The sequence below is a fragment of the Ammospiza nelsoni genome, chromosome 32, assembly GCF_027579445.1.
Source record: "Ammospiza nelsoni isolate bAmmNel1 chromosome 32, bAmmNel1.pri, whole genome shotgun sequence".
Taxonomy (NCBI): Eukaryota; Metazoa; Chordata; class Aves; order Passeriformes; family Passerellidae; genus Ammospiza; species Ammospiza nelsoni.
In genome coordinates, this window is record NC_080664.1 from 1804881 (window position 1) to 1831440 (window position 26560).

The window sequence follows — 26560 nt, forward strand, 5'->3', positions numbered from 1 at the left end:
CGCGCCGGGCAGACCGCTCGGGGATTGGCTGGGGGGCGTGGCCGCGGCGGCGTGCGGCGCTGGGCTCTGTGAGGCGCTGGGCTGTGCGCGGCGCCTCCCACGGGACCGCGGGTTCGATTCCCGCTGCCGCCGCTGCCCGGCCGCGGACGGGGGGCGAAGAGGAGGTAGGGACCCACCCCCCCCGGCCCCCCAAATCCTGAAAAAAGGGGAAAGGAAAAGAAAAAAGAAAAATACTGTTTATTTCACACCACTACATCAAGTGCATCAGTCTGCCGCGGCCCCAGCGGGCGCCCCCGTGTCCCCCCCAGTCGCTCAGGGCAGGGGGAGCTGAGGAGGGGACGCTGCCTCTGCTTTGGGGTTCACGCCCCCCAAACCCGGCGGAGATGTCCCCAAAATCCACCCACGGGACGTCCCCAAGGTGGGGGATCACCCCCAGAAGCCCCTCACGAGGCGGGGGACCCGCAATGTGGGGGTGACATAAATTTGGGGTCACCCCCGGTGAGCCGTGACATCGCCTCAGAAACACAGGGAAAAGGGCAAAACCCAGGAAAATGGAAATCGCTGATTGTGGGTGGGTGGGTGACACTCGGGGGGGGTCTGTCACCATATGTGTCACAGGGGGGGTCGTGTGTGAGAGGAGGGACCAGGGGGCACACACAGGCACAGGTGGGCATAGGTACAGGCACGGGACAGAGGGACAAATCCATGGCCAAAGGGACAAAATCTGTGGCCAAAGGGACAGATCGAGTGGCCAAAGGGACAAATCCATGGCCAAAGGGACAAAATCTGTGGCCAAAAGGACAAATCCAGTGGCCAAAGTGCTGATGGCTGGAGGTCAGGGGGCTGTGACTGGTGGGACACACAGAGGGACTCCCAGTGCTCCCAGTTCAGGGTGCTGAGGGCACAGGGGGGTGGGTACAGGTACAGGCACAGGTACAGGCACAGGGCTAGAGGGACACAGGGGTGGCCAAAGGGACAAAACCAGTGACCAAAGGGACAAAACCAGTGGCCGAAGGGCTGATGGCAGGTGGTCAGGGGGGACTGTGACTGGGAACTGGGATGTTCCCAGTGCTCCCAGTTCAGAGCTTGTGGAAGACGTTGAATGTTGGACACAGGTCTGGGCTGGTGGACACAAGTGAGGGCCTGGATACAGGTATAGGTGTGGTGGACACAGGTCTGGGTGTGGTGGACACAGATACAGGCATGGTGGACACAGGTATGGGCATGGTGGCAGAGGGACAGGTGTGGTGACACAACCAGGTGGCAGAGGGACGGAACAGTGCCCAAAGTGCTGCTGGCAGGAGCCTGGGAGGACACAGGGGCGCTCCCAGCGCTCCCAGTTTAGGGCATGTGGGAGTCTCTGAGGGGCAGAGTGGGGATGAACACAAGCACAGGTGTGCTGGACACAGGTACAGGTGTGGTAGACGCAGCTACAGGCATAGTAGACATGGGTACAGGTGTGGTGGACACAGGTATGGGCATGGTGGACACAGGTAAGGACCTGGGCACAGCTACAGGTGTGCTGGACATGGGTACAGGCATGGTTGACACAGGCACGGGTGTGGTGATGGAACCAGGTGACACAGGGACAGGTGCGGTGACAGAACCAGGTGACACAGGTAGAGGTGTGGTGATGGAACAGGTGACACAGGGACAGGTGTGTCGATGGAACAGGTGACACAGGGACAGGTGCGGTGACGGAACCAGGTGGCAGAGGGACAGAGCAGTGCCCAAAGTGCTGCTGGCAGGAGCTGGGATGGAGCCGGGGGCGCTCCCAGCTCGGGGCACTGGTATTTGCTGAGGGGCAGAGTGGGGATGGACACAGATACAGTCATGGTGGACAGAGGTACAGATGTGGTGACAGAACCAGGTGACACAGGGACAGGTGCGGTGACAGAACCAGGTGACACGGGTACAGGTGCGGTGACAGAACCAGGTGGCAGAGGGACAGGTGCGGTGACAGAACCAGGTGGCAGAGGGACAGAGCAGTGCCCAAAGTGCTGTGGCAGGAGCCGGGGCGGACCCGCGGGCGCTCCCAGCGCTCCCAGCCCGGCGCCCCGGGTGCTGCTGCACCCGGTCCGGTCCGGTCCGGTCCCGGTGTCGGTGTCGGCGGGGCAGAGCCGGGCCGGGCGCGGCCCTCAGGGCACATGGAACACGTTCAGCTTGCTGGTGTTCTTGAGCGTCTGGCGGCGGTTGCAGAACCACACCCGCACCACCTCCCGCTCGTAGCGCAGCTCCTGCGCGATGCGCGTGATCTCCGCGCCCGTGGGCAGCGCGTTGCGCTCGAAGTGCGCGTTGAGCGCCTCCAGCGCCTGCGGCGTGAACGAGGTGCGGCGCTTGCGCTTCTTGCCCGGCTCGCCGCCCACGAACTCCAGCAGGTGCTGCTGCCCCTCGCGCTGCCGCTGCTCCGCCTCCCGCAGCCACTTCTCCAGCACCGGCTTCAGCTTCTGCGCGCTCTTGGGCGTGATGTCCAGCTTCTCGAACCTGGGGACACAGAGGGGACACTCAGGGGACATTCAGCGTGATGTCCAGCTTCTCGAACCTGGGGACACAGAGGGGACACTCAGGGGACATTCAGCGTGATGTCCAGCTTCTCGAACCTAAGGGGACATGGGGATATCCAGGGGGGACACTCGGGACACTCAGAGTGATGTCCAGCTTCTCGAACCTGGGGACACAGAGGGGACACTCAGGGGACATTCAGCGTGATGTCCAGCTTCTCGAACCTAAGGGGACATGGGGATATTCAGGGGGGACATTCGGGACACTCAGAGCGATGTCCAGCTTCTCGAACCTGCAGGGACACAGAGGGGACACTCAGGGGACACTCAGGGGACTCTCAGCGTGATGTCCAGCTTCTTGAACCTAAGGGGACATGGGGACATTCAGGGGGTGCATTGGGGAGTGATGTCCAGCTTCTCGAACCTGCGGGGACAGGGGGACATGCAAGGTTCACTCAGGGGACACTTAGCGTGATGTCCAGCTTCTCGAACCTGGCGGGACATGGAGACACTCAGGGGACATTCAGGGGACACAGGGGGGATGTCCAGTTTCTCAAACCTGCGGGGACATGGGGACACAGGGGGGACACTCAGGGTTCACTCGGTGTGATGTCCAGCTTCTCGAACCTGGGGGGACACAGGGGACACTGAGGGGACACTCAGCATGATGTCCAGCTTTTCGACCCTGGGGACATGGGGACACTCAGGGCACACTACTCAGGGGACACACAGGGGACACTCAGTGTGATGTCCAGCTTCTCGAACCTAAGGGGACATGGGGACATTCAGGGGACACTCAGGGGACACAGGACATGTGGACACTCAGGGGACACTTAGGGGACACTCAGGGGACATTCAGCGTGATGTCCAGCTTCTCGAACCTGGGGACATGGGGACATGGGGACACTCAGGGGACATGCAAGGGACACTCAGGGGACACAGAGTGATGTCCAGCTTCTCGAACCTGGGGGGACATAGGGACATGGGGACACTCAGGGGGGACACAGGAGACACTTGGGCGTGATGTCCAGCTTCTCGAACCTGCAGGGACACAGGAGGGACACAGGGGACACTCAGGGCACACACAGAGGACACTCAGCATGATGTCCAGCTTCTTGAACCTAAGGGGACATGGGGATACTTAGAGGGGGACACAGGGGACACTCAGGGGGGACATGGGACACTCAGGGGACATTCAGGGACATTCAGAGGGGACACAGGGGACACTGGGCAGGGATATCTTGGGGCTGACTCCACCCTGTCAAACCTGAGGGGATGTGGAGGCCACAGGAGACCCTCAGGGATGGGGACAAGGGGACAGCAGGCTGGGACTGGGGGTGACAGTGAGGGGGGAGCAACGCCCAGCACCCTCCTTGGCCCATTCCCTCCTTTTCTCACCTTCCTCCTTGGCCCATTCCCTCCTTTTCTCACCTTCCTCCTTGGCCCATTCCTTCCCTTTCTCACCTTCCTCCTTGGCCCATTCCTTCCCTTTCTCACCTTCCTTCTTGGCCCATTCCCTTCCTTTTCTCTCAGTTTTTTCCTTTGCCCATTTCCTTCCTTTTTTCACTTTCTTCCTTTGTCCATTTCGCTCCTTTTATCTCACTTTCCTCCTCTGTCCCATTTTCCTCCCTTGCCCATTTTCCTTTTTCTCCAGTTCCCCTCCCTCCCCCTCTCCTCCCTTTCCCAATTTTCCTTTTCACCACTTTCCCCATTCTCAGCTTTTCCTCCTTTCCCAGACTTTTCCTTCTTCTCTCCAATTTCCTCCCGTTTTCCTCCCTTTCTCCACCTCTCCCTTCCCCAATTTTCCATCTTTTCCCCTTTCCTCCTCCTGTCCCTGGGCCTGGCCCTGTCACTGTCCTGTCCCCTCACCTGCAGCTGGCCCTGTCCTAGCCCTGTCCCCCCAGGTGCCATTACCTGTCTCCCAGGTGACATTATCTGCAGATGGCCCTGTCCCTGTCCCTGTCCCCCCAGGTGCCATTACCTGCAGATGGCCCTGTCCCTGTCTCTGTCCCCATCCACTCAGGTGACATTACCTGTCCCTGTCCCTGTCCCCTCAGGTGACATTACCTGTCCCTGTCCCCCAAGTGACAATACCTGCAGATGGCCCTGTCCCTGTCCCTGTCCCCCCAGGTGCCATTACCTGTCCCCAGGTGCCAATACCTGCAGATGGCCCCTCAGGTGACATTACCTGTCCCTGTCCCTGTCCCCCAGGTGCCATTACCTGTCCCCAGGTGCCAATACCTGTCCCCTCAGGTAACAATACCTGTCCCTGTCCCCCAGGTGCCATTACCTGTCCCTCAGGTGCCATTACCTGCAGATGGCCCTGTCCCTGTCCCCATCCCCTCAGGTGCCATTACCTGTCCCTGTCCCTGCCCCTGTCCGTGTCCCCAGGTGACAATACCTGCCCTTGTCCCCCCAGGTACCATTACTTGTCCCTGTCCCCCAGGTGCCATTACCTGTCCCCTCAGGTGACAATACCTGCAGATGGCCCTGTCCCTGGCCCGGTCCCTGTCCCCCAGGTGCCATTACCTGTCCCCCCAGGTGCCATTACCTGTCCCCTCAGGTGACAATACCTGCAGATGGCCCTGTCCCTGTCCCTAGGTGCCATTACCTGTCCCCCCAGGTGCCATTACCTGTCCCCCAGGTGCCAATACCAGCAGATGGCCCTGTCCCTGTCCCTGTCCCTGTCCCTGGCCCTGTCCCTGTCCCCCAGGTGCCATTACCTGTCCCCTCAGGTGACAATACCTGCAGATGGCAGACTGGCTGTAGGCGGGGCCCTCGGTGGCCGTCAGCGCCTGCCCCACCTGGGTCTGGGTCAGCCCCAGCGAGAGGCGCCGCAGTTTGAAGTTCTTGGCGAATTCCCGGATTTCCTCCAGGTTGATCCCGTCCTCCTCCGCGCTGGGCGGGGCAGGGGGCTCTGGGGGGCACGGGGGGGGGTGAGCCTGAGGCCAGGGACCCCAAAGCCTGCTGTGCCCAGGGGAACCTGCCCAGGGACCCCAAACCTGCAGTGCCCAGGGACCCCAGAGCCTGCAGTGCCCAGGGACCCCAGAGCCTGCAGTGCCTCCAGATCCCAGAGCCCACTGTGCCCAGGGGACACCAGAATCTGCTGTGCCCAGGAACCCAGAGCCCACTGTGCCCAGGGGAACCTGCCCAGGGGACCCCAGAGCCTGCAGTGCCCTGGAACCCAGAGCCTGCAGTGCCCAGGAACCCAGAGCCTGCAGTGCCCCCAGACTCCAGAACCGGCTGTGTCCAGAGCCCAGACCTGCTGTGCCCAGGGACCCAGAGCCTGCTGTGCCCAGGGGAACCTGCCCAGGGACCCCAGAACCTGCTGTGCCCCAGACCCCAGAACCCCTGTGCCCAGGAACCCCAGACCTGCTGTGCCCAGATCGCAGAGCCTGCAGTGCCCAGGGACCTCAGTCCCTGTTATCCCTTTTCCCCTGGACCCCAGACCCAGCGCTTCCTCCTCCCGGTGGTTCCCTGACTCTGGTAATCCCAAAGACCCCAGGCCCTGTTATCTCTCCTCCCAGTTCCCCTTATTCCTCTGCCCAGTGACCCCAGACCCTCATTACCCCTTTCCCCAGGGACTTCAGACCCCATAACCCCTCTTCCCAGGGACCCCAGACCCCATTATCGCTTTTTCCCACAGTCCCTCTTATCTGTGCCCAGGGATCCCACACTTTGTTATTCTCCTCCCAGGGATCCCAGACTGACATCTCTCTTCCCAACCCTTTCCAGGGGAAGTCCCTGTAATTACCAGGGGATCCCAGTCCCTGTTATCCCTCTTCCCAGTTCCCCTTATTTCTCTGCCCAGGAATACCAGACCCCATTATCCCTTTTTCCCACAGTCCCACTTATCTCCTCCCCCAGTTCTTCTTCTCTCCTCCCACACTTCGTTATTCTCTTCCCAGGGATCCCACACTCTGATCTCTCTCTTCCCAAAACTGTCCAGACCCCACTATCGCCAGGGGACCCCAGACCCCATTATCTTCCTCCCAGGGACCCCACACCCCATTATCCCTTTTTCCCACAGTCCATCTTATCTCTTCCCAGGGATCCCACACTCTGATCTTCCCAACACTTTCCAGACCCCACTATTACCAGGGGACCTCAGATCCCATTAATCCCTCTCCCCACGCAATCCCAGTTCTTGCCATGCCCCTTCCCACTGTCCCCCCTGAGCCCACCCCCCCGTGCCAGCTGTGCCAGCCCCTGCCACCCCCCTCCCAGTCCCTCCAGTGCTCCCAGTGCCCCCAATTCTCCCAGTGCCCCCAGTGCTCCCAGTACTCCCAATTCTCCCAGTGCCCTCAGTCCCCCCAGTGTCCCCAGTCCCCGCGGCGCTCCCAGTGCTCCCAGTTCTCCCACTGCTCCCAGTGCCCCCAGCACTCACTGGCCACCAGTGCTCTCAGTGCCCCCAGTGCTCCCAGTGCTCCCCAGCGGCCCCCAGTGCTCCCCAGCGGCCCCCAGTCCCCCCAGTGCTCCCATTTCTCCCAGTGCTCCCCAGCGGCCACCAGTCCCTCCAGTGCCCCCAGTGCCTCCAGTGCCCCCAGTGCCCCCAGTGCCCCCAGTCCCTCCAGTGCCCCCAGTGCCCCCAGTCCCTCCAGTGCCCCCAGTGCCCCAGTGCCCCCAGTCCCTCCAGTGCCCCCAGTGCCTCCAGTGCCCCCAGTGCCCCCAGTGCCCCCAGTCCCTCCAGTGCCCCCAGTCCCTCCAGTGCCCCCAGTGCCTCCAGTGCCCCCAGTGCCCCCAGTCCCTCCAGTGCCTCCAGTGCCCCCAGGGCTCCCAGGGCTCTCATTGCTCCCAGTGCTCCCAGTGCCCCCCCAGTGCCTCCAGCACTCACTGGCCACCAGTGCTCCCAGTGCCCCCAGCACTCCCAGTGCTCCCAGTACCCCCAGCACTCCTAGTTCTCCCAGTGCCCCTAGTTCTACCAGTCCGCCCAGTTCCCCCAGTCCCCCCCAGCGCCCCCACCACTCACTGGCCACCAGTGCCCCCAGTTCCACCCAGTCCCCCCAGTCCCCCCAGTTCCCCCAGTCCCCCCCAGCGCCCCCACCACTCACTGGCCACCAGTGCCCCCAGTTCCACCCAGTCCCCCCAGTCCCCCCAGTTCCCCCAGTCCCCCCAGCGCCCCCACCACTCACTGGCCACCAGTGCCCCCAGTTCCACCCAGTCCCCCCAGTCCCCCCAGTTCCCCCAGTCCCCCCAGCGCCCCCACCACTCACTGGCCACCAGCTGGCTCACGGTCGGGGTCTCGGAGCCCGGGCCGGGCCCCGGCGATGGCGGCACCGACACCTTGGGCACGGCCGGGGGGCTCGGCCCCACCCCCGCGGGGGCCGGCTGGATGGGCTGGACCTGGGGGGACCCAGGGGTGAATGGGGGTGACCCAGGGGTGACATGGGGGGGACCTGGGGTGACATGGAGGGGACTGAGGATCACCTGAGGGGACCGGAGGTTACCTGGGGGGACTGAGGGTGACATGGGGGGACCTGGGGGAGACCAGTGGGGAAGCTGGACGTGGGGGGACACGGGGGTGACATGGGGGGACTTGGAGGGACCCAGGGATGACCTGGGGGCCTGGGGGGGGGGGAACCCAGGAGTGACTTGCGGGGTAACCTGGGGGCTGACCCTGACTCGGGGGGCTTGGGGTGACTTGGGGGGTCTCGGGGGAGGGTCAAGGTGACTTGGGGGGCAAAGACGGTCTCAGGGTGACTTGGGGAGGTCTTGAGGTGACTCGAGGGGCTCGGGGGGCTCAGGGTGTCTTGGGGGGCTCAGGATGACTCGTGGGGTCTCGGAGTGACTCGGGGGGTCTCGGGGTAACTCAGGGTGACTCGGGGGTCTCGGGGATGACTGGGGGGGGCTCAGGGGGTCCCAGGGTGTCTCGGGGGGCTCAGGGGCTCTCGGGGTGCGGCCTCACCTCGCTCTTGATGGGGGGCTGCTCAGCGGGGCCGTTTTTCTTGCCGGGGGCGGGCGCGGGGGGGGCGGCGGCCAGGGCTGTCCCCGTGGCCAGCGTGGCGCCCAGCGTGGCGATCACCTGGCCCTGCGCGTTCAGCAGCAGCTGCGGGGTCACCGCTGTCACCTGCAGGCTGGGCGGGGCCGGCGCGGGGGCGGCCGCGGCCACCCCGGGGGGGGCCACGACCCACGGCAGGGTCCCGATCACCTGGGGGGGGACACAGAAATGGGGGACCCCAAACACCCACCCCGAGGGGGGTACGGGGGCCACGGCAGGGTCCCGATCACCTGCGGGGGGACACAGTGATGGGGGACCCCGAAACACCGCTCCGAGGGGGGGGCCACGGCCCATGGTAGGGTCCCGATCACATGGGGGGGGACACAGTGATGGGGGACCCCAAAAACCGGCCCCGAGGGGGGACACGGCCCCAGGAGCAGCCGGGACCCCCGCCCCAGGTGTCACCGCCCCGGGGGGGGCACGGACAGGTGACCCCGCGTACCTGGCCCTGGGCGGTGCTCAGCAGCTGCCCCGGGATCCCCTGCACGCTGGGCAGGGGGGTGGCGATCACGGGGGGGGCGCTGAGGGACCCCAGGATCTGCGGCTGCGCCCCCAGAGCCGCCGTGAGCTGCGGGATGGAAACGGGGTCAGAGCGGGGCCGGGGGGCACCGGGACCCCCGGGGGATGTACCGCCCTCCCAGTGGCCGCTGGAGTCCCTGGGGGTTCCTAAATCCATAAATCCATAAATCCCTAAATCCATAAATCCATAAATCCATCTGCTGGGAGCGGCCCAAAGCAGAGCTGCAGCTTCTTGGGGTGGGGAAACTGAGGCTGGGATTGAGTTCAGGCAAACTGAGGCAGGGGTTGTGTTCTGGGGAAACTGAAGCTGGAATCCTGCACTGGGGAAACTGAGGCAGGGATTGAATTCAGAGAAACTGAGGCTGGGATTGAGTTCGGGGAAACTGAGGCAGGGATCCTGCCCAGGGAAACTGAGTCCAGAATCCTGCATTGGGGAAACTGAGGCAGGGATTGAGTTCAGGGAAACTGAGGCAGGGATCTTGCACGTAAAATCAGGCTGGAATCCTGCTTGGGGAAACTGAGGCTGAGATCTCCTTCTGGGACAGGGGGCCTGGAATCCCGCACTGGGGAAACTGAGGCTGGGATCCCACCTGGGAAACTGAGGCAGGGATCCTGTTCTGGGGAAACTGAGGCAGGGATCCCATTCTGGGCCTCGGGGCTGGGATCCTGCCTGGGGAAACTGAGGCTGGGATTGTGTTCTGAGGAAACTGAGGCAGGGATCCTGCTTGGGGAAACTGAGGATGGGATCCCACCTGGGATCTTATCGTGGGGAAACTGAGGCAGGGATTCTCTCCAGGGACACTGAGGCAGGGATCCTGCACAGGGAAACTGAGGCTGGGATCTTGTTCTTGGAAATGGGGGCTGGAATCCTGCCTGGGGAAACTGAGGCAGGGATCGTGTTCTGGGGAAACTGAGACCAGAATCCTGCTTGGGGAAACTGAGGCAAAAATTTCGTTCTGGGCCCCAGGGCTGGAATCCTGCCTGGGGAAACTGAGGCAGGGATCTCGTTCTGGGGAAACTGAGACCAGAATCCTGCTTGGGGAAACTGAGGCAGGGATCCTGTTCTGGGGAAACTGAGGCAGGGATCTCGTTCTGGGCCTGGGGCTGGGATCCTGCCCAGGGAAACTGAGGCTGGGATCATGTTCTGGGGAAACTGAGGCAGGAATTTTGTTCTGGGCCCCAGGGCTGGAATCCTGCCCGGGGAAACTGAGGCAGGGATCTTGCCTGTAAAACCAGGCTGGGATTGTGCACAGGGAAACTGAACATTGCCTGGGAAACTGAGGCAGAGATCCTGTTCTGGGACACAGGGGGTGGAATCCTGCCTGGGGAAACTGAGGCAGGGATCCTGTTCTGGGGAAACTGAGGCTGGGATCTCGTTCTGGGCCTGGGGCTGGGATCCTGCCCGGGGAAACTGAGGCTGGGATCATGTTCTGGGGAAACTGAGGCAGGAATTTTGTTCTGGGCCCCGGGGCTGGAATCCTGTCTGGGGAAACTGAGGCTGGGATCTTGCCTGTAAAACCAGGCTGGGATTGTGCACATTGCCTGGGGAAACTGAGGCAGGGATCCTGTTCTGGGCCCGGGGATGGAATCCTGCACTGGGGAAACTGAGGCAGGGATCCCACCTGGGAAACTGAGACAGGGATCCTGTTCTGGGGAAACTGAGGCTGGGATCTCGTTCTGGGCCCGGGGCTGGGATCCTGCCTGGCGAAACTGAGGCAGGGATCATGTTCTGGGGAAACTGAGACCAGAATCCTGCTTGGGGAAACTGAGGCAGGGTTCCTGCACAGGGAAACTGAGGCAGGGATCCTCTCCAGGGACACTGAGGTCACAATCTGCCGTGTGGAAACAGAGTGGGATCCTGCCTGGGGAAACTGAGGCTGGGATCCTATACTGGGACACGGGGGCTGGATTCCTCGCTAGGGAAACTGAGGCAGGGATCTCGTTCTGGGCCCCGGGACTGGGATCCTGCCCGGGGAAACTGAGGCACGGCCCCGGCCCCGCCATTCCCGGCCCGGGCCGGGCTCGCTCCTTACAATGCCGGGGTTAAAGGCCAGTCCGGCGATCTGGGGCTGCACGGCCACCGGGGGCTCCTTTGGGGGGGTGGGCGCCGGGGGGGGCTGGGGCAGCAGCGGGGGCTGCCCCGGGGGCGGGCGCGGCGCCGGCACCGCGGGCACGGCCGGGACGGCGGGGCTGAGCACGGCGGCGGCTGCGGAGAGACGGAGACACCGTCAGTGATGGCACCGGCACCGCCACAACGCGCCCGCGTCCCCGCCCAGCCCCCCGGGTGTCCCCTCCCTCCCGCGGGGGTCACCTGCACCCGGGGCTGCTGCCCGAAATGGCCCCGACACACCTGGCACAGGTGCAGCGTCGCTAAAGCCACCCAGAGATGGGGTCGATCCCTCCCCGTCCACACCTGGAGGTGTTCACACTGGTGTGGCGGGGGGGGCACACCTGGAACCTCAAACCTGGACCTGGAGTCCCAAATGTGCACCTGAAACCCCAAATCTGCACCTGGAGCCTCACCTGAAGCCTCAAATCTGCCCCTGGAATCCCAAATCTGCACCTGGAGCCAAAAATCTGCACCTGGTGCCACACCTGGAGCACCAAATCTGCACCTGGAGCCAAAAATCTGCACCTGGAGCCCCAAATCTGCCCCTGGAACCCCAAATCCGCACCTCGAGCTTCAAATCTGCACCTAGCGCCACACCTGGAGCCCCAAATCATCCAGATGCTCATTGCCACTCCCTGTGGGATTCACATTCTCGAGCCCAAATCTGCACCTGGAGCCCAAATCTGCATCTGGAACTACACCTGGAGCCCCACCTGGAGCCCCAAATCTGCACATGGAGCCCCAAATCGGTACCTGGAACTACACCTGGAATCCCAAATCTGCACCTGGTGCTACACCTGGAGCCCCAAACCTGCACCTGGAGCTGCACCTGGAGTCCCAAATCTGCACCTGGAGCCCCAAATTGGTACCTGGAGCCAAAAATCTGCACCTGGAGCCTCAAATATGCACCTGGAACTGCACCTGGAGCCCCATATCTGCACCTGGTGCCCCAAATCTGCACCTCGAGCCCCAAATCTGCACCTGGAGCCTCAAATCTGCACCTGGAACAACACCTGGAGCCCCATATCTGCACCTGGAGCCCCACCTGGAGCCTCAAATCTGCACCTGGAGCCACAAATCTGCACCTGGAACTACACCTGGAACCCCAAATCTGCACCTGCAGCTCCAAGTCTGCACCTGGAACCAAAATCTGCACCTGGAGCCAAAAATCTGCACCTGGAGCCACACCTGGAGCCCCAAATCTGCACCCGGAGCCCTAAATCTGCATCTGGAGCTGCACCTGGAGCCCCAAATCTGCACCTGGAGCCACAGCTGGAGTCTCAAAGAGCTACACCTTCGGTTTTCAAATCCCCAAGTCCAAGCCCATTCAGCTCCTGCAGCCACACCTGAAACCCCAAATCTACAGCAGGTGCCACAGGTGGAGCCTCAAACCTACACTTCGATACTCAAATCCCCCAAGCCCAAGCCTATTGGACTCCTGCAGCCACACCTGGAGCTCCAAAATTACAGCAGGTGCTACACCTGGAGTGGGAAAGCTACACCTTGATACTGAAATCTCCCAAATCCAAGCCCGCTGGGCTCCTGAAGCTGCAGGCACACCTGGAGCCCCAAATCTACAGCAGGTGTCACACCTGGAGCCCCAAATCTACAGCAGGTGTCACACCTGGAGTCTCAAATCTACAGCCGGTGTCACACCTGGAGCCCCAAATCTACACTAGGTTCCACACCTGGAGCCCCAAATCTACACCAGGTTCCACACCTGGAGCCCCAAATCTACAGCAGGTTCCACACCTGGAGCCCCAAATCTACACCAGGTTCCACACCTGGAGCCCCAAATCTACAGCAGGTGTCACACCTGGAGCCCCAAATCTACTTGGATCTCACCTGTTGCAAGCACGTGTCATACCTGGAGCCCTAAACCAGGTACCACACCTGGAGCCCCAAATCTGCACCAGGTGCCACATGTGGAACCCCAAATCTACAGCAGGTGCCACACCTGCAGCCTCAGAGCTACACCTTCGGTACTCAAATCCCGCAAGTCCAAGCCCATTGGGCTCCTGAAGCTGCATCTGGAGCCCCAAATCTACACCAGGCATCACATCTGGAAATCTACACCAGGTGCCACACCTGGAGCACCAAATCTACAGCAGGTGCCACAGGCGGAGTCCTAAATCCCCAACAGGTGTCACATCTGGAGCCTCAAAGCTACACCTTCGATACTCAAATCCCTCAAGTCCAAGCCCATTGGGCTCCTGAAACTGCAGCTGCATCTGGAGCCCCAAATCTGCACCAGGTGCCACATGTGGAACCCCAAATCTAAACGAGGTGCCACAGCTGGAGCCCCAAATCTACACAAGGTGTCACTTCTAGAGCCCTAAATCTACACCTGGTGCCACAGGTGGAGCCTCAAAGCTACACCTTGATACTCAAATCCCCCAAATTTCAAAGCCCTGCTGCAGCCACACCTGGAGCCCCAAATCTACACCAGGTGTGACACCTGGAGCCTCAAATCTAGATTAGGGGCCACATCTGGAAATTTAGTCCAGGGGCCACACATGGAGCCTCAAATCTACACCAGGTGTCACTTCCAGAGCCCCATATCTACACTAGACGCCACACCTGGAGCCCCAGATCTGCACCAGGTACCTCATATGGAACCCCAAATCTACAAGGCGCCACATCTGGAGCCTCAAAGCTACACCTTGATACTCAAATCCCCCACGCCCATTGGGTTCCTGAAGCTGCAGCAGCACCTGGAGCCCCAAATCTACACCAGGTGCTACATCTGAAAATCTACACCAGGTGCCACATCTGGAGCCTCAAAGCTACACCAGGAGCCACATCTGGAGCCCTAAATCTGCATCACATGCCACACCTGGAGCACCAAATCTAAACCAGGTGCTACACCTGGAGCCTGAAAGCTACAGCTTCCATACTCAAATCCCCCAAGCCCATTGGGCTCCTGCAGCCACACCCGGAGCCCCAAATCTACCTGGACTTCTAATGTTGCAAAAGCTTGTGCCACAGGTGAAACCCCAAATCTACACCAGGAGCCTCAAACCTGGTGAGATTTGCACCTCCTGCAACCACACCTGGAGCCCCAAATCTACATTAGGTGTCATACCTGGAGCCCTAAACCAGGTACCACACCTGGAGCCCCAAATCTGCACCAGGTGCCACATCTGGAGCCTCAAAGCTACACCAGGTGCCACAGGTGGAGCCTCAAAGCTGCACCTTCGATACTCAAATCCCCAAGTCCAAGCCCATTCAGCTACCACAGCCACACCTGGAGCCCCAAAACTACCTGGACCTCATCTGTTGTAAGCACGTGCCACACCTGGAGCCCCAAATCTATACCAGGTGTCACACCTGGAACCCCAAAGCTACACCAGGTGCCACAGGTGGAGCCCCAAAATATACACCAGGTGCCACCCCTGGAGCCAGCCCCAAATCTCCATCAGGTGCCACACCTGGAGTCTTAAAGCTACACCAAGTGTCACTTCTGGAGCCCCAAGTCTGCACCAGGTGCCACACCTGGAGCCTCAAAGCTACATCTTTGGTACTCAAATCCCCCAAGTCCAAACCCATTCAGCTCCTGCAGCCATACCTGGAGCCTGAAATCTACACCAGGTGCCACACATGGAGCCCCAAATCTAAACGAGGTGCCACATCTGGAGCCCCAAATCTAAACCAGGGGCCACACCTGGAGCCTGAAAGCTGCACCTTTTATACTCAAATCCAAGCCCATTTCAGAGCCCTCCTGTAGCCATACCTGGAGCTTCAAATCTACACGAGGTGCTACACCTGGAGGCCCAAATCTACAACAAGTGGAGCCTCAAAGCTACACCTTGATACTCAAATCCACCAAGTCCAAGCCCATTGGGCTTCTCCAGCCACACCTGCAGCCCCAAATCTACCTGGACCTCACCTGTTGTAAGGACCTGTTGCTTCCAGACCTGATGCCCCAAATCTACAGCACGTGCCGCAGGTGGAGCCTCAAAGCTACACCAGGTGTCACTTCTGGAGCCCCAAATCTTCACCTTTTATACTCAAATCCCCCAAATTCAAGCCCATTTCAGAGCCCTCCTGCAGCCACACCTGGGGCCCCAAATCTCCACCAAGTGCCACAGGTGGAGCCTCAAATGTACACCAGGGACCACATGTGGAAATATACTCCAGAGGCCACACCTGCAACCCCAAATCTACACCAGGTGCCACAGGTGGACCCTCAAAGCTACGCCTTCCATACTCAAATTTCCCAAGCCCATTGGCTTCTGCAGCCACACCTGGAGCCCCAAATCTCCATCAGGTGCCACATGTAGAGTCCTAAATCTCCAACAGGTGCCACACCTGGAAATCTACACCAGATGCCACACCTGGAGCCTCAAAACTACTCCTTATTTGATACCCAAATCCCCCAAACTCAAGCCCATTTCAGAGCCCTCCTGGAGCCACACCTAGAGCCCCAAATCTACACCAGGTGTCGCATGTGGAGATCTACACCAGGTGCCTCACCTGGAGCCCCAAAGCTGCACCTTGATACTCAAATCCCCCAAGTCCAAGCCCATTTGGCTCCTGCAGCTACACCTGGAGCCCCAAATCTACACCAGGTTTCACACCTGGAGCCCCAAATCTACAGCTCAATACTCAAATCTCCCAAGCCCATTGGGCTCCGGCAGCCACACCTGGAGCCCCAACTCTTCCCGTTCTCCTCTCAGATCCCGGTAGCACCTGGAGCCCCAACTCTTCCCGTTCTCTGTCAGATCCCGGTAGCACCTGGAGCCCCAACTCTTCCCGTTCTCCTCTCAGATCCCGGTAGCACCTGGAGCCCCAACTCTTCCCGTTCTCTGTCAGATCCCGGTAGCACCTGGAGCCCCAACTCTTCCCGTTCTCCTCTCAGATCCCGGTAGCACCTGGAGCCCCAACTCTTCCCGTTCTCTGTCAGATCCCGGTGCCGCTGCCGCGGTCCGGCCGCTCCGGGCGGGGTTACCTGTGAGATTGGCTACGGGCGGTTTGAAAATCGCCCCCGCAGGTGCCGCCGGCGTCAGTCCCGGGAGCGCGGCGAGCGTTGCTGTGGGAATTGTCACCAGGGCCAGCGCCTGCTGGCCTGTCACCTGACCTGCAATACTGATGGGGATAAGAAGAGGTTGAGTAACTGTCCCTGCCGGAACCATTACTCCTGTCACACCTGTGGCTAAGCTTTCCTGAGCCAACACCTGCGGAGATAAATGAGATTTGAAAGAGAAACACAAATCAACGCCCTGCTCAGCATCAGGGAAACCCCCGCGGGGCCCCCCCGCCCCGCCTGGGACACCCCTCGGGGGAGGGGGAAAAGGGGGAACCCCCAGGGAATCCCTCGGGGGAGGGGGAAAAGGGGGAACCCCCAGGGAATCCCTCTGGGGGGGGGGGGGCAAAGGGGAAATCCCCGGGGAATCCTCTGGGGGGGGGCAAAGGGGGAGCCCCCCTGTACTGGGAATCCCTCGGGTAACTGGGGGGCTCCCTGGTGAATCTGTGGGGCGGGGGAAGCAAAGGGGGAGCCCCCCTGAACTGGGAACCCCTCTCCGTGGGGAGCTCTGTGAACTGGGGGGCACTGGGGGGCTGTGGAGCCTCTCTGGAGGGGATTAAGGGGTCCCCCCACTACTGCTGACCCCGCTGTGTGGGGATGGGGGGCAGAGAGGGGATCCCCTTCACCTCGGGGTCCTCCCTACCCCTGAACCCCTTCTCCATAGGGACACAAGGGGCACCCGGAGCTTCCCTTCTTCCCCAGTTCTGCGTGGGGGGACAAAAGGGATCCCCCTTACCTGGCCACCCCCTGCCTGCGGCCACCTCCCCCGGGGTCCCCCATGCCCCCCAGCCCCGGGGGACAGTTACCTGTGGCGTGGCCTGCACGGCCAGGTGTGTCACGCCGGGCTGGCTCGGGGCGGGGCTCGAGGCCACCGGGGCGGGCGACGCTGCTTTGGCTTTACCTGGGGGAGAACGGGTGGGGGTCAGGGGGAGACACCCAAACTCTGCACGGCCTCCCCCAGGTGTGCTCAGATGCGCTCAGAGCCCGGGGAGGGGACGCAGGAGGGGCAGGGATCCGGACCAGCCCCGGTGTGACCAGGGCGGTGACAGCCACCAACACCCGGGGGTGGCATCCTCCCTCGGCAGGAGAGAGGATGGGACAGGGGACAGGTGACAGGGGACAGGAGACAGGGACAGGTGACGGGGGGCAGGTGACAGGGACAGGTGACAGGGGACAGGAGACAGGGACAGGTGACGGGGGGCAGGTGACAGGGGACACGGACAGGGGACAGGGGTGTGTCCTGCCGGATTTGGGGCGCTGGCCAGCAAGCAGTGAGGAATAAAGCGGGATCTCCCCAAAACGGGAGCTGGCGGGGGGAGGACCCGCAGCAGGACCGCGGAGCAGCCCAGGTGACACAAACCAGACACAGCCTTGGCTCCAGGGAGGGACCCGGGAACGATCCCGGGAATGGGAGAGCCGGGGAGCACCGGGAACGATCCCGGGAGGGAAACACCCAGGGGGAACCGGGAACGATCCCAGGAGGGAGAGACCCGAGAGGCACCGGGAATGATCCCGGGAGTGGGAAACCCTGGGGAACCGCATGGAACGATGCCGGGAACGAGAGACCCAGAGGGAACCGGGAACGATCCTGGGAGGGAGAGATCCGGGAGGGAACGATCCCGGGAAGGAGAAACAATGGGGGGCACAGGGAATGATCCAGGGAAGGAGAGACCCAGGGAACTGCTGGGAACGATCCCGGGAATGGGAGACCCGGGAGACATCGGGAATGATCCCGGAAAGGAGAGACCCGGGGGGAACGATCCAGGGGAGACCCGGGGAATTGCCGGGAACGATCCCGGGAATGGGAGACCAGGGGAGCACCGGGAACGATCCCAGGAGGGAGAGATCTGGGGGAACCGTGGGGAACGATCCGGGAGCGAGAGAGAGCCGGGGGGAACGATCCAGGGAAGGAAAGACCCAGGGAACTGCGGGGAACGATCCCGGAATGGGAGAGACCCAGGGAACCGCCGGGAATGATGCCGGGGAGACCCGGGGAGCACCGGGAACGATCCCGGGATGGAGAGAACCGGGGAACTGTTAAGAACGATCCCGGGAATGGGAGACAAGGGGGGCACCGGGAACGATCCCAGGAACGAGAGACCCGGGGGAACCGGGGACGATCCCGGAAAGAAGAGACCCGGGGGAAACGATCCCGGGGGGAAGGAGAGACTCGGGGGAAACGCCGGGAACGATCCCGGGGGGAACGGGAGACCCGAGAGGCACAAGGAATGATCCCGGGAGGGAGAGACCCAGGGGGACCTGGCGACGATCCCGGGAATGGGAGACCCCGGGAACCGCACGGAACGATGCCGGGAACGAGAGACCCAGAGGGAACCGGGAACGATCGCGGGAAGGAGAGAGCCGGGGGGCACCGGGAATAATCCCGGGACAGAGAGACCCGGGGAACGATCCAGGGGAGACCCAGGGAACTGCCGGGAACGACCCCGGGATGGGAAAGACACGGGGGCCACCGGGAATGATCCCGGGAGGGAGAGAGCCGGGGAACGGCCGGGAATGATCTCGGGAATGGGAGACCCGAGTGAGGCATAAACTTTAAGGAATTTAGAGATTTTAGAGGAGCTAAGATTTCAGTTAGAGATAAGCTTTATTGGAGTTAATTAAAATAAATGGGCAGGCCTTGATGAAGTTAAGAGTTAACTAATAATTGATTGCTTGTCAGCACGATGTTGGGTTAGCTGGGTTTATAATGAAGAATATAGAAACTGATAAATAGATTTTAGGAACATAAGACAATTGTAGGCCTCCTCTGCTCTGAAACCAATTGAAGATGGGGAGTGGGAGTTCTACCAACGCGTTCATTTGTCACATTTGCATTGAAAAGGTAGAAAGGTCAGAAGGAGGAAGACTTCATTTACTTCCTTATTTTGGGACCTTTCCCCATGAAAGGGACCCCATTTCAAGGAACAAACTGTGCATGCCTAATGGCTTTTGGACTAATTACCATGGGAAACAGGGAATGGGATGTACCAAAGTTATGAATATGCATTTGTATTTTGGGTATTCCATACCTGTACAGATAAAAGGACTCTGTGATCACCTGTAAATTGCAGTGTGTATTTGGGAGCTATCCCACAATAAACATCCACTTTCTAACTCTAAACTGTTAAGAGTTTTTGTCCCTCACGGTTGGATATCGGCACTAGATCAATATCCATGTTGGAAATGAGATGTACCAAAGTTATGAATATGCATTTGTATTTTGGGTATTCAATACGTGTATTGAATTGATATCTATGGACATCAAAATCCAGTGATCAATATCCATATTGGGAATGGGATGTACCAAAGTTATGAATAAGTATTTGCATTTTGGGTATTCCATGCTTGTATAGATAAAAGGACTCTGTGATCATCTGTAAATTGCAGTGTGTATTTGGGAGTTATCTCACAACAAACATCCACTTTCTAACTCTAAACTGTCAGAGAGTTTTTGGATATTGGTACTAGATCAATATCCATAATGGGAATGGGATGTACCAAAGTTATAAAATATGCATTTGTATTTTGGGTATTCAATACTTGTATTGAATTGATATCTATGGATATCAAAATCCATAGATTTTGGATATCAAAAGCCATAGATTATTACCGCGCCTGAGTGGGCGCAGCTGGTGAGAGAGAGACGGTGAATCTTGTATCTTGAATCAGAAGGCTTGATTTATTAATATATGATATAATACATTATAGTTATACTAAAAAGAATATAGAGAGAGGTTTTGCAGAGCAGCTAGGCTAGCTAGGAAGAGATAGAAAAGAATCCACAACAAAGCTGTGGCCAAGGACTCAGTCCCCTGGCTTGCACTGGTGATTGGCCCTTAATTATAAACATAGAAAATGAGCCAATCAAGGTGAATCCTATTGCATTCCACAGCAGCTGATAACAATTATTTACCTTCCCTTCTGAGGCCTCTGCCTTCCAGAAGACACAGAAATCTGAAAGAAAGGATTTCTGTGGAGAAATGTCTGCGACAATAGATCAATATCCATACTGGGAATGGCATGTACCCAAGTTATGAATATGTATTTGTGTTTTGGGTGTTCAATACTTGTATTGATAAAAGGACTCTGTAATCACCTGTAAATTGCAGTGTGTATTTGGGAGTTATCCTACTATAAACATCCACTTTGTAACTTTGAACTGTTAGGAGTTTTTGTCCGTCACAGTTGGATTTCGGTACTAGATCAATATCCATATTTTAAATAAATCATGGGGAACTGCTGGGAACGATCCCGGGAAGGGAAGGGAAGGGAAGGGAAGGGAAGGGAAGGGAAGGGAAGGGAAGGGAAGGGAAGGGAAGGGAAGGGAAGGGAAGGGAAGGGAAGGGAAGGGAAGGGAAGGGAAGGGAAGGGAAGGGAAGGGAAGGGAAGGGTTTCTCACCTGCTGCCCCCCCGCCGGACGAGCTCGGGGTGCTGGCGGGAGCGTCCTCCACACCTGGGGGGCCCCCCTGTGCCGGGGACCCCCCCACTCCCTCCCCGGCCGTTTTGGGGTCCCCATCCACCCCCACCTCCAGCACCCGGATGGTCTCGTGGCTGGACATGACAATAACCTGGAAATGAACCCCAAAATTAGCTCCGGGTGCGTCACCCCGGCCGCGCCCCCCAGGGCCCCCCCGCCTCCCTGGTTTTGGGGTGCAGAGCCCACCGGAACCCCGCGGGATCGAGGAACGGTGGGGGAGTCCCAGCCCCCAACAGCTCGGAGCTTTGCTGTCAGCGCCCCAACCCCAGGGGCACCCCCGGCTGACACCTCGGGCGGGTGAAACGCTGCCAGCGGCACCCCCAAACTCACAGCACCCCCACAGCTAAAGCACGCCCTTACCTGCAGCACCCCCAAAGCTACAGCAAAGCCCCCACAGCAGCAGTACCCCCCAAAGAGAACCAGCAGCCCCAAACCAGAACCAGCAGCCCAAAACAGAACCGGCACGCTCAAACCTAAAGCCTCCCGATACCTACAGCAAAACCTCCACAGCTGCAGCCCCTCCTGAACAGAACCGGCACCCCCAAACAGAACCGGCACCCCCTGAACAGAATCAGCACCCCCAAACAGAGCCAGCACCTGCAAGACAGAACCGGCACTCCTCAAACAGAACCGGCACCCCCTGAACAAAACCAGCCCCCCCAAAACAGAATCAGCACCTCCAGAAAGACCCGGCAACCCAAACCTAAAGCGCCCTGACACCTACAGCAAAACCCCCACAGCTGCAGCACCCCCAAACAGAACCAGCACCCCCAAACAGAACCAGCACCCCCTGAACAGAACCGGCACCCCCAAACGTAAAGCATCCCAAACCTACAGCAAAACCTCCACGGCTGCAGCACCCCCAAACAGAACCAGCGCCCCCAAAACAGAGCCAACACCATGAAACAGAACTGGCATCTCCAACCAGAACCAGCACCCCCAAACAGAACCGGCATCCCCAAATAGGACCGGCACCCCCAAACAGAACTAGCACCCCCGAACAGAATCAGCACCCCAAACAGAATCAGCACCTCCAAACGGAGCCGGCACCCCAAACCTAAAGCACCCTCAAAGAGACCAGCACGCCCTGAAGAGAACGAGCACCCCGATACCTACAGCAAAACCTCCACAGCTGCAGCACCCCTAAAACAGAACTGGGACCCCCAAACAGAACCAACAACCCCTGAAAAGAGCCAGCACTCCCAAACCTAAAGCACCTCCGAACAGAACCAGCACCCCCAAACAGAACCGGCACCCCCTGAACAGAACCAGCACCCCCAAAACAGAACCAGGACCCTCAAACCTAAAGCACTCCGATACCTACAGCAAAACCTTCACAGCTGCAGCACCCCCTGAACAGAACCAGCACCCTCAAACAGAACCGGCACCCCCAAACAGAGCTGGCACCCCCAAACCTACAGCAAAACCCCCACAGTTGCAGCACCCCCTCGAACAGAACGAGCACCTCCAAGCAGAACCAGCACCCCCAAACAAAATCAGCACCCCCAAACAAAATCAGCACCCCCTGAACAGAGCCGGCACCCCCAAACAGAACCAGAACCTCCTGAACAGAGCCATCACCCCAAACCTAAATCTCCCCAAACCCAGCGAGCTCCTGCCGCACACCCGCAGCCCCCCGTGCCGGGGCTCCCCCCGTACCTGCAGGAGCGTGGCGGGGACAGGAACGTACACGGTGAGGGACCCGAGCCCCGCGGCCATGGCCGGGAGCGGGCCGGGACCGCCGGGCTCCGAGCCGAGAGCAGCGGCCCGGGCGGGAGGGACCGAGCTCCTTATCCCGCCCGGCAGAGCCGATATCAGCGGGACCGGCCCTGCACGGCGGCAACAGCGCCACACACACACCCCGGGGGCTGGGACGGTGCCGGTCCCGAAGAACATTCCCAGGCCCAGGGACATCCCCAGAACAAAAGGACATTCCCAATCTCTGGGACATTCCCAGTCCCAGGGGCATTCCCAGTCCCAGGGATATTCCAAGTCCCAAAGGACGTTCCCAGTCCTGAGGGACATTCCCAGACCCAGGGATACTCCCAGTTCTGAGGGACATCCCCAATCCCAGGGACATTCCCAATCCCAAAGGACATTCCCAGTCTCAGGGACGTCCCCAGTCCCCACTGGCCCAGAACCTCATTTGGAGTAGGGGGTCCCAGCAGGGCCAGAACCAACAGAGACCCCAAAGTGCCCCCAGAGTAATTTCTGAGCCCTCCCCAAGTGTTAAAACATTTCCTTCCTTCCTTCCTTCCTTCCTTCCTTCCTTCCTTCCTTCCTTCCTTCCTTCCTTCCTTCCTTCCTTCCTTCCTTCCTTCCTTCCTTCCTTCCTTCCTTCCTTCCTTCCTTCCTTCCTTCCTTCCTTCCTTCCTTCCTTCCTTCCTTCCTTCCTTCCTTCCTTCCTTCCTTCCTTCCTTCCTTCCTTCCTTCCTTCCTTCCTTCCTTCCTTCCTTCCTTCCTTCCTTCCTTCCTTCCTTCCTTCCTTCCTTCCTTCCTTCCGCCACTTCCTTCCTTCCGCCACTTCCTTCCTTCCGCCACTTCCTTCCTTCCGCCACTTCCTTCCTTCCTTCCGCCACTTCCTTCCTTCCTTCCGCCACTTCCTTCCTTCCGCCACTTCCTTCCTTCCGCCACTTCCTTCCTTCCTTCCTTCCTTCCTTCCTTCCTTCCTTCCTTCCTTCCTTCCTTCCTTCCTTCCTTCCTTCCTTCCTTCCTTCCTTCCGCCACTTCCTTCCTTCCGCCACTTCCTTCCTTCCGCCACTTCCTTCCTTCCGCCACTTCCTTCCTTCCGCCACTTCCTTCCTTCCGCCACTTCCTTCCGCCACTTCCTTCCGCCACTTCCTTCCTTCCTTCCGCCACTTCCTTCCTTCCGCCACTTCCTTCCTTCCGCCACTTCCTTCCTTCCGCCACTTCCTTCCTTCCGCCACTTCCTTCCTTCCGCCACTTCCTTCCGCCACTTCCTTCCGCCACTTCCTTCCTTCCTTCCGCCACTTCCTTCCTTCCGCCACTTCCTTCCTTCCGCCACTTCCTTCCTTCCTTCCGCCACTTCCTTCCTTCCGCCACTTCCTTCCTTCCTTCCTTCCTTCCTTCCTTCCTTCCTTCCTTCCTTCCTTCCTTCCTTCCTTCCTTCCGCCACTTCCGCCACTTCCGCCACTTCCTTCCGCCACTTCCTTCCGCCACTTCCTTCCGCCACTTCCTTCCGCCACTTCCTTCCGCCACTTCCTTCCGCCACTTCCTTCCTTCCGCCACTTCCTTCCTTCCTTCCTTCCGCCACTTCCTTCCTTCCTTCCTTCCTTCCGCCACTTCCTTCCTTCCGCCACTTCCTTCCTTCCTTCCTTCCTTCCTTCCTTCCGCCACTTCCTTCCGCCACTTCCTTCCGCCACTTCCTCCTTCCTCCACTTCCTTCCTCCCCCTTCCCTTCCCCTTCCCCCCCCTCCTTCCTTCCTCCTCCCTTCCTTCCTTCCTTCCTCCTCCTTCCTTCCCCTTCCTCCTCCTTCCTCCTTCCTTCCTTCCTTCCTTCCTTCCTTCCTTCCTTCCTTCCTTCCTTCCTTCCTTCCTTCCTTCCTTCCTTCCTTCCTTCCTTCCTTCCTTCCTTCCTTCCTTCCTTCCTTCCTTCCTTCCTTCCTTCCTTCCTTCCTTCCGCCACTTCCTTCCGCCACTTCCTTCCGCCACTTCCTTCCTTCCTTCCTTCCTTCCTTCCTTCCTTCCTTCCTTCCTTCCTTCCTTCCTTCCTTCCTTCCTTCCTTCCTTCCTTCCTTCCTTCCTTCCTTCCTTCCTTCCTTCCTTCCTTCCTTCCTTCCTTCCTTCCTTCCGCCACTTCCTTCCTTCCGCCACTTCCTTCCTTCCGCCACTTCCTTCCTTCCGCCACTTCCTTCCTTCCGCCACTTCCTTCCTTCCGCCACTTCCTTCCTTCCGCCACTTCCTTCCTTCCTTCCTTCCTTCCTTCCTTCCTTCCTTCCTTCCTTCCTTCCTTCCTTCCTTCCTTCCTTCCTTCCTTCCTTCCTTCCTTCCTTCCTTCCTTCCTTCCTTCCTTCCTTCCGCCACTTCCTTCCGCCACTTCCTTCCGCCACTTCCTTCCGCCACTTCCTTCCGCCACTTCCTTCCGCCACTTCCTTCCGCCACTTCCTTCCGCCACTTCCTTCCTTCCTTCCGCCACTTCCTTCCGCCACTTCCTTCCGCCACTTCCTTCCTTCCGCCACTTCCTTCCTTCCGCCACTTCCTTCCTTCCTTCCTTCCGCCACTTCCTTCCTTCCTTCCGCCACTTCCTTCCTTCCGCCACTTCCTTCCTTCCGCCACTTCCTTCCTTCCTTCCGCCACTTCCTTCCTTCCTTCCTTCCGCCACTTCCTTCCTTCCGCCACTTCCTTCCTTCCTTCCGCCACTTCCTTCCTTCCTTCCTTCCTTCCTTCCTTCCTTCCTTCCTTCCTTCCTTCCTTCCTTCCTTCCTTCCTTCCTTCCTTCCTTCCTTCCTTCCTTCCTTCCTTCCTTCCTTCCTTCCTTCCTTCCTTCCTTCCTTCCTTCCTTCCTTCCTTCCTTCCTTCCTTCCGCCACTTCCTTCCTTCCGCCACTTCCTTCCTTCCTTCCGCCACTTCCTTCCGCCACTTCCTTCCGCCACTTCCTTCCGCCACTTCCTTCCTTCCTTCCGCCACTTCCTTCCGCCACTTCCTTCCGCCACTTCCTTCCGCCACTTCCTTCCTTCCGCCACTTCCTTCCTTCCGCCACTTCCTTCCTTCCGCCACTTCCTTCCTTCCTTCCTTCCTTCCTTCCTTCCTTCCTTCCTTCCTTCCTTCCTTCCTTCCTTCCTTCCTTCCTTCCTTCCTTCCTTCCTTCCTTCCTTCCTTCCTTCCTTCCTTCCTTCCTTCCTTCCTTCCTTCCTTCCTTCCTTCCTTCCTTCCTTCCTTCCTTCCTTCCTTCCTTCCTTCCTTCCTTCCTTCCTTCCTTCCTTCCTTCCTTCCTTCCTTCCTTCCTTCCTTCCTTCCTTCCTTCCTTCCTTCCGCCACTTCCTTCCTTCCGCCACTTCCTTCCTTCCTTCCGCCACTTCCTTCCTTCCGCCACTTCCTTCCTTCCGCCACTTCCTTCCTTCCGCCACTTCCTTCCTTCCGCCACTTCCTTCCTTCCGCCACTTCCTTCCTTCCGCCACTTCCTTCCTTCCTTCCGCCACTTCCTTCCTTCCTTCCGCCACTTCCTTCCTTCCTTCCGCCACTTCCTTCCTTCCTTCCGCCACTTCCTTCTCCTCCCTCTCTTCCATTATAAATACATTTTACAATATCAGCTTTATACAAATTTTAAGATGAACACCGTATGTATAATATTAAAGTTTTATATTAATATAATATAATTATAGTAATATATTAGTATAATATTAACTTTTTTCTGTTGTTAACTAAACTTAAACATAGCAGTGAAATAGCTGATATAGTTATTGTGAAAAATGCATATTTTATGATTGCCTCTTAGCAAATATTAAAATAAATACTGTATGTTATGTTAGAAAGTCAAGCTGTATTAATCTCTTTTAAGTAGTGCAGTAAATACAGTTTTTAACCTATAGCATAATATTCAAATAAAAACTATGTGATGTAAGAGACTTTTTGCAACTAGCTCAAGGAATGGATAAGATAATCAAGGAATTTTTCACATTGTCCTATCTGGATAGAGATAACAGCACAGACACCGAGATCCCCGAGAAGAATTACTGCTCCTTATCAGGACAGCTCAGACTGCGAGGAACCAAGGCTGATTTACAAGATGGGGGGAGCTAAAATGGAACAGAAGCTTCAGGAAACTTCAGAAACTGTGGTGTGAAAGGAATGTTTGAATCATGCATGAGATCCGTGGATATGCAATAGGTTATTGCTTTTAAGGGTTAATCCTTTGGTAGCAAGAGGTGCTTTGGGGCACAGTGCAAAGCACCCGGACATCCGCAATTCT

The 26560-nt window shown here is 58.8% G+C and overlaps 1 protein-coding gene across 1 annotated transcript in view; it reads right to left on the reverse strand.

The window, feature by feature from the left end:
- Nucleotides 1-1938: 1938 nt before the first annotated feature.
- Nucleotides 1939-26560, reverse strand: part of POU6F1 (POU class 6 homeobox 1) — a 49725-nt gene continuing 25103 nt past the window's right edge. Inside the window, 11 exon segments of the mRNA XM_059491153.1 lie at nucleotides 1939-2484; nucleotides 2994-3012; nucleotides 3232-3266; nucleotides 5247-5418; nucleotides 7715-7844; nucleotides 8407-8649; nucleotides 8942-9067; nucleotides 11052-11224; nucleotides 16080-16305; nucleotides 16961-17055; nucleotides 20554-20722. Of these exon segments, the coding sequence (XP_059347136.1) occupies nucleotides 2139-2484; nucleotides 2994-3012; nucleotides 3232-3266; nucleotides 5247-5418; nucleotides 7715-7844; nucleotides 8407-8649; nucleotides 8942-9067; nucleotides 11052-11224; nucleotides 16080-16305; nucleotides 16961-17055; nucleotides 20554-20722 (1734 nt within the window). The 3' untranslated portion in view covers nucleotides 1939-2138.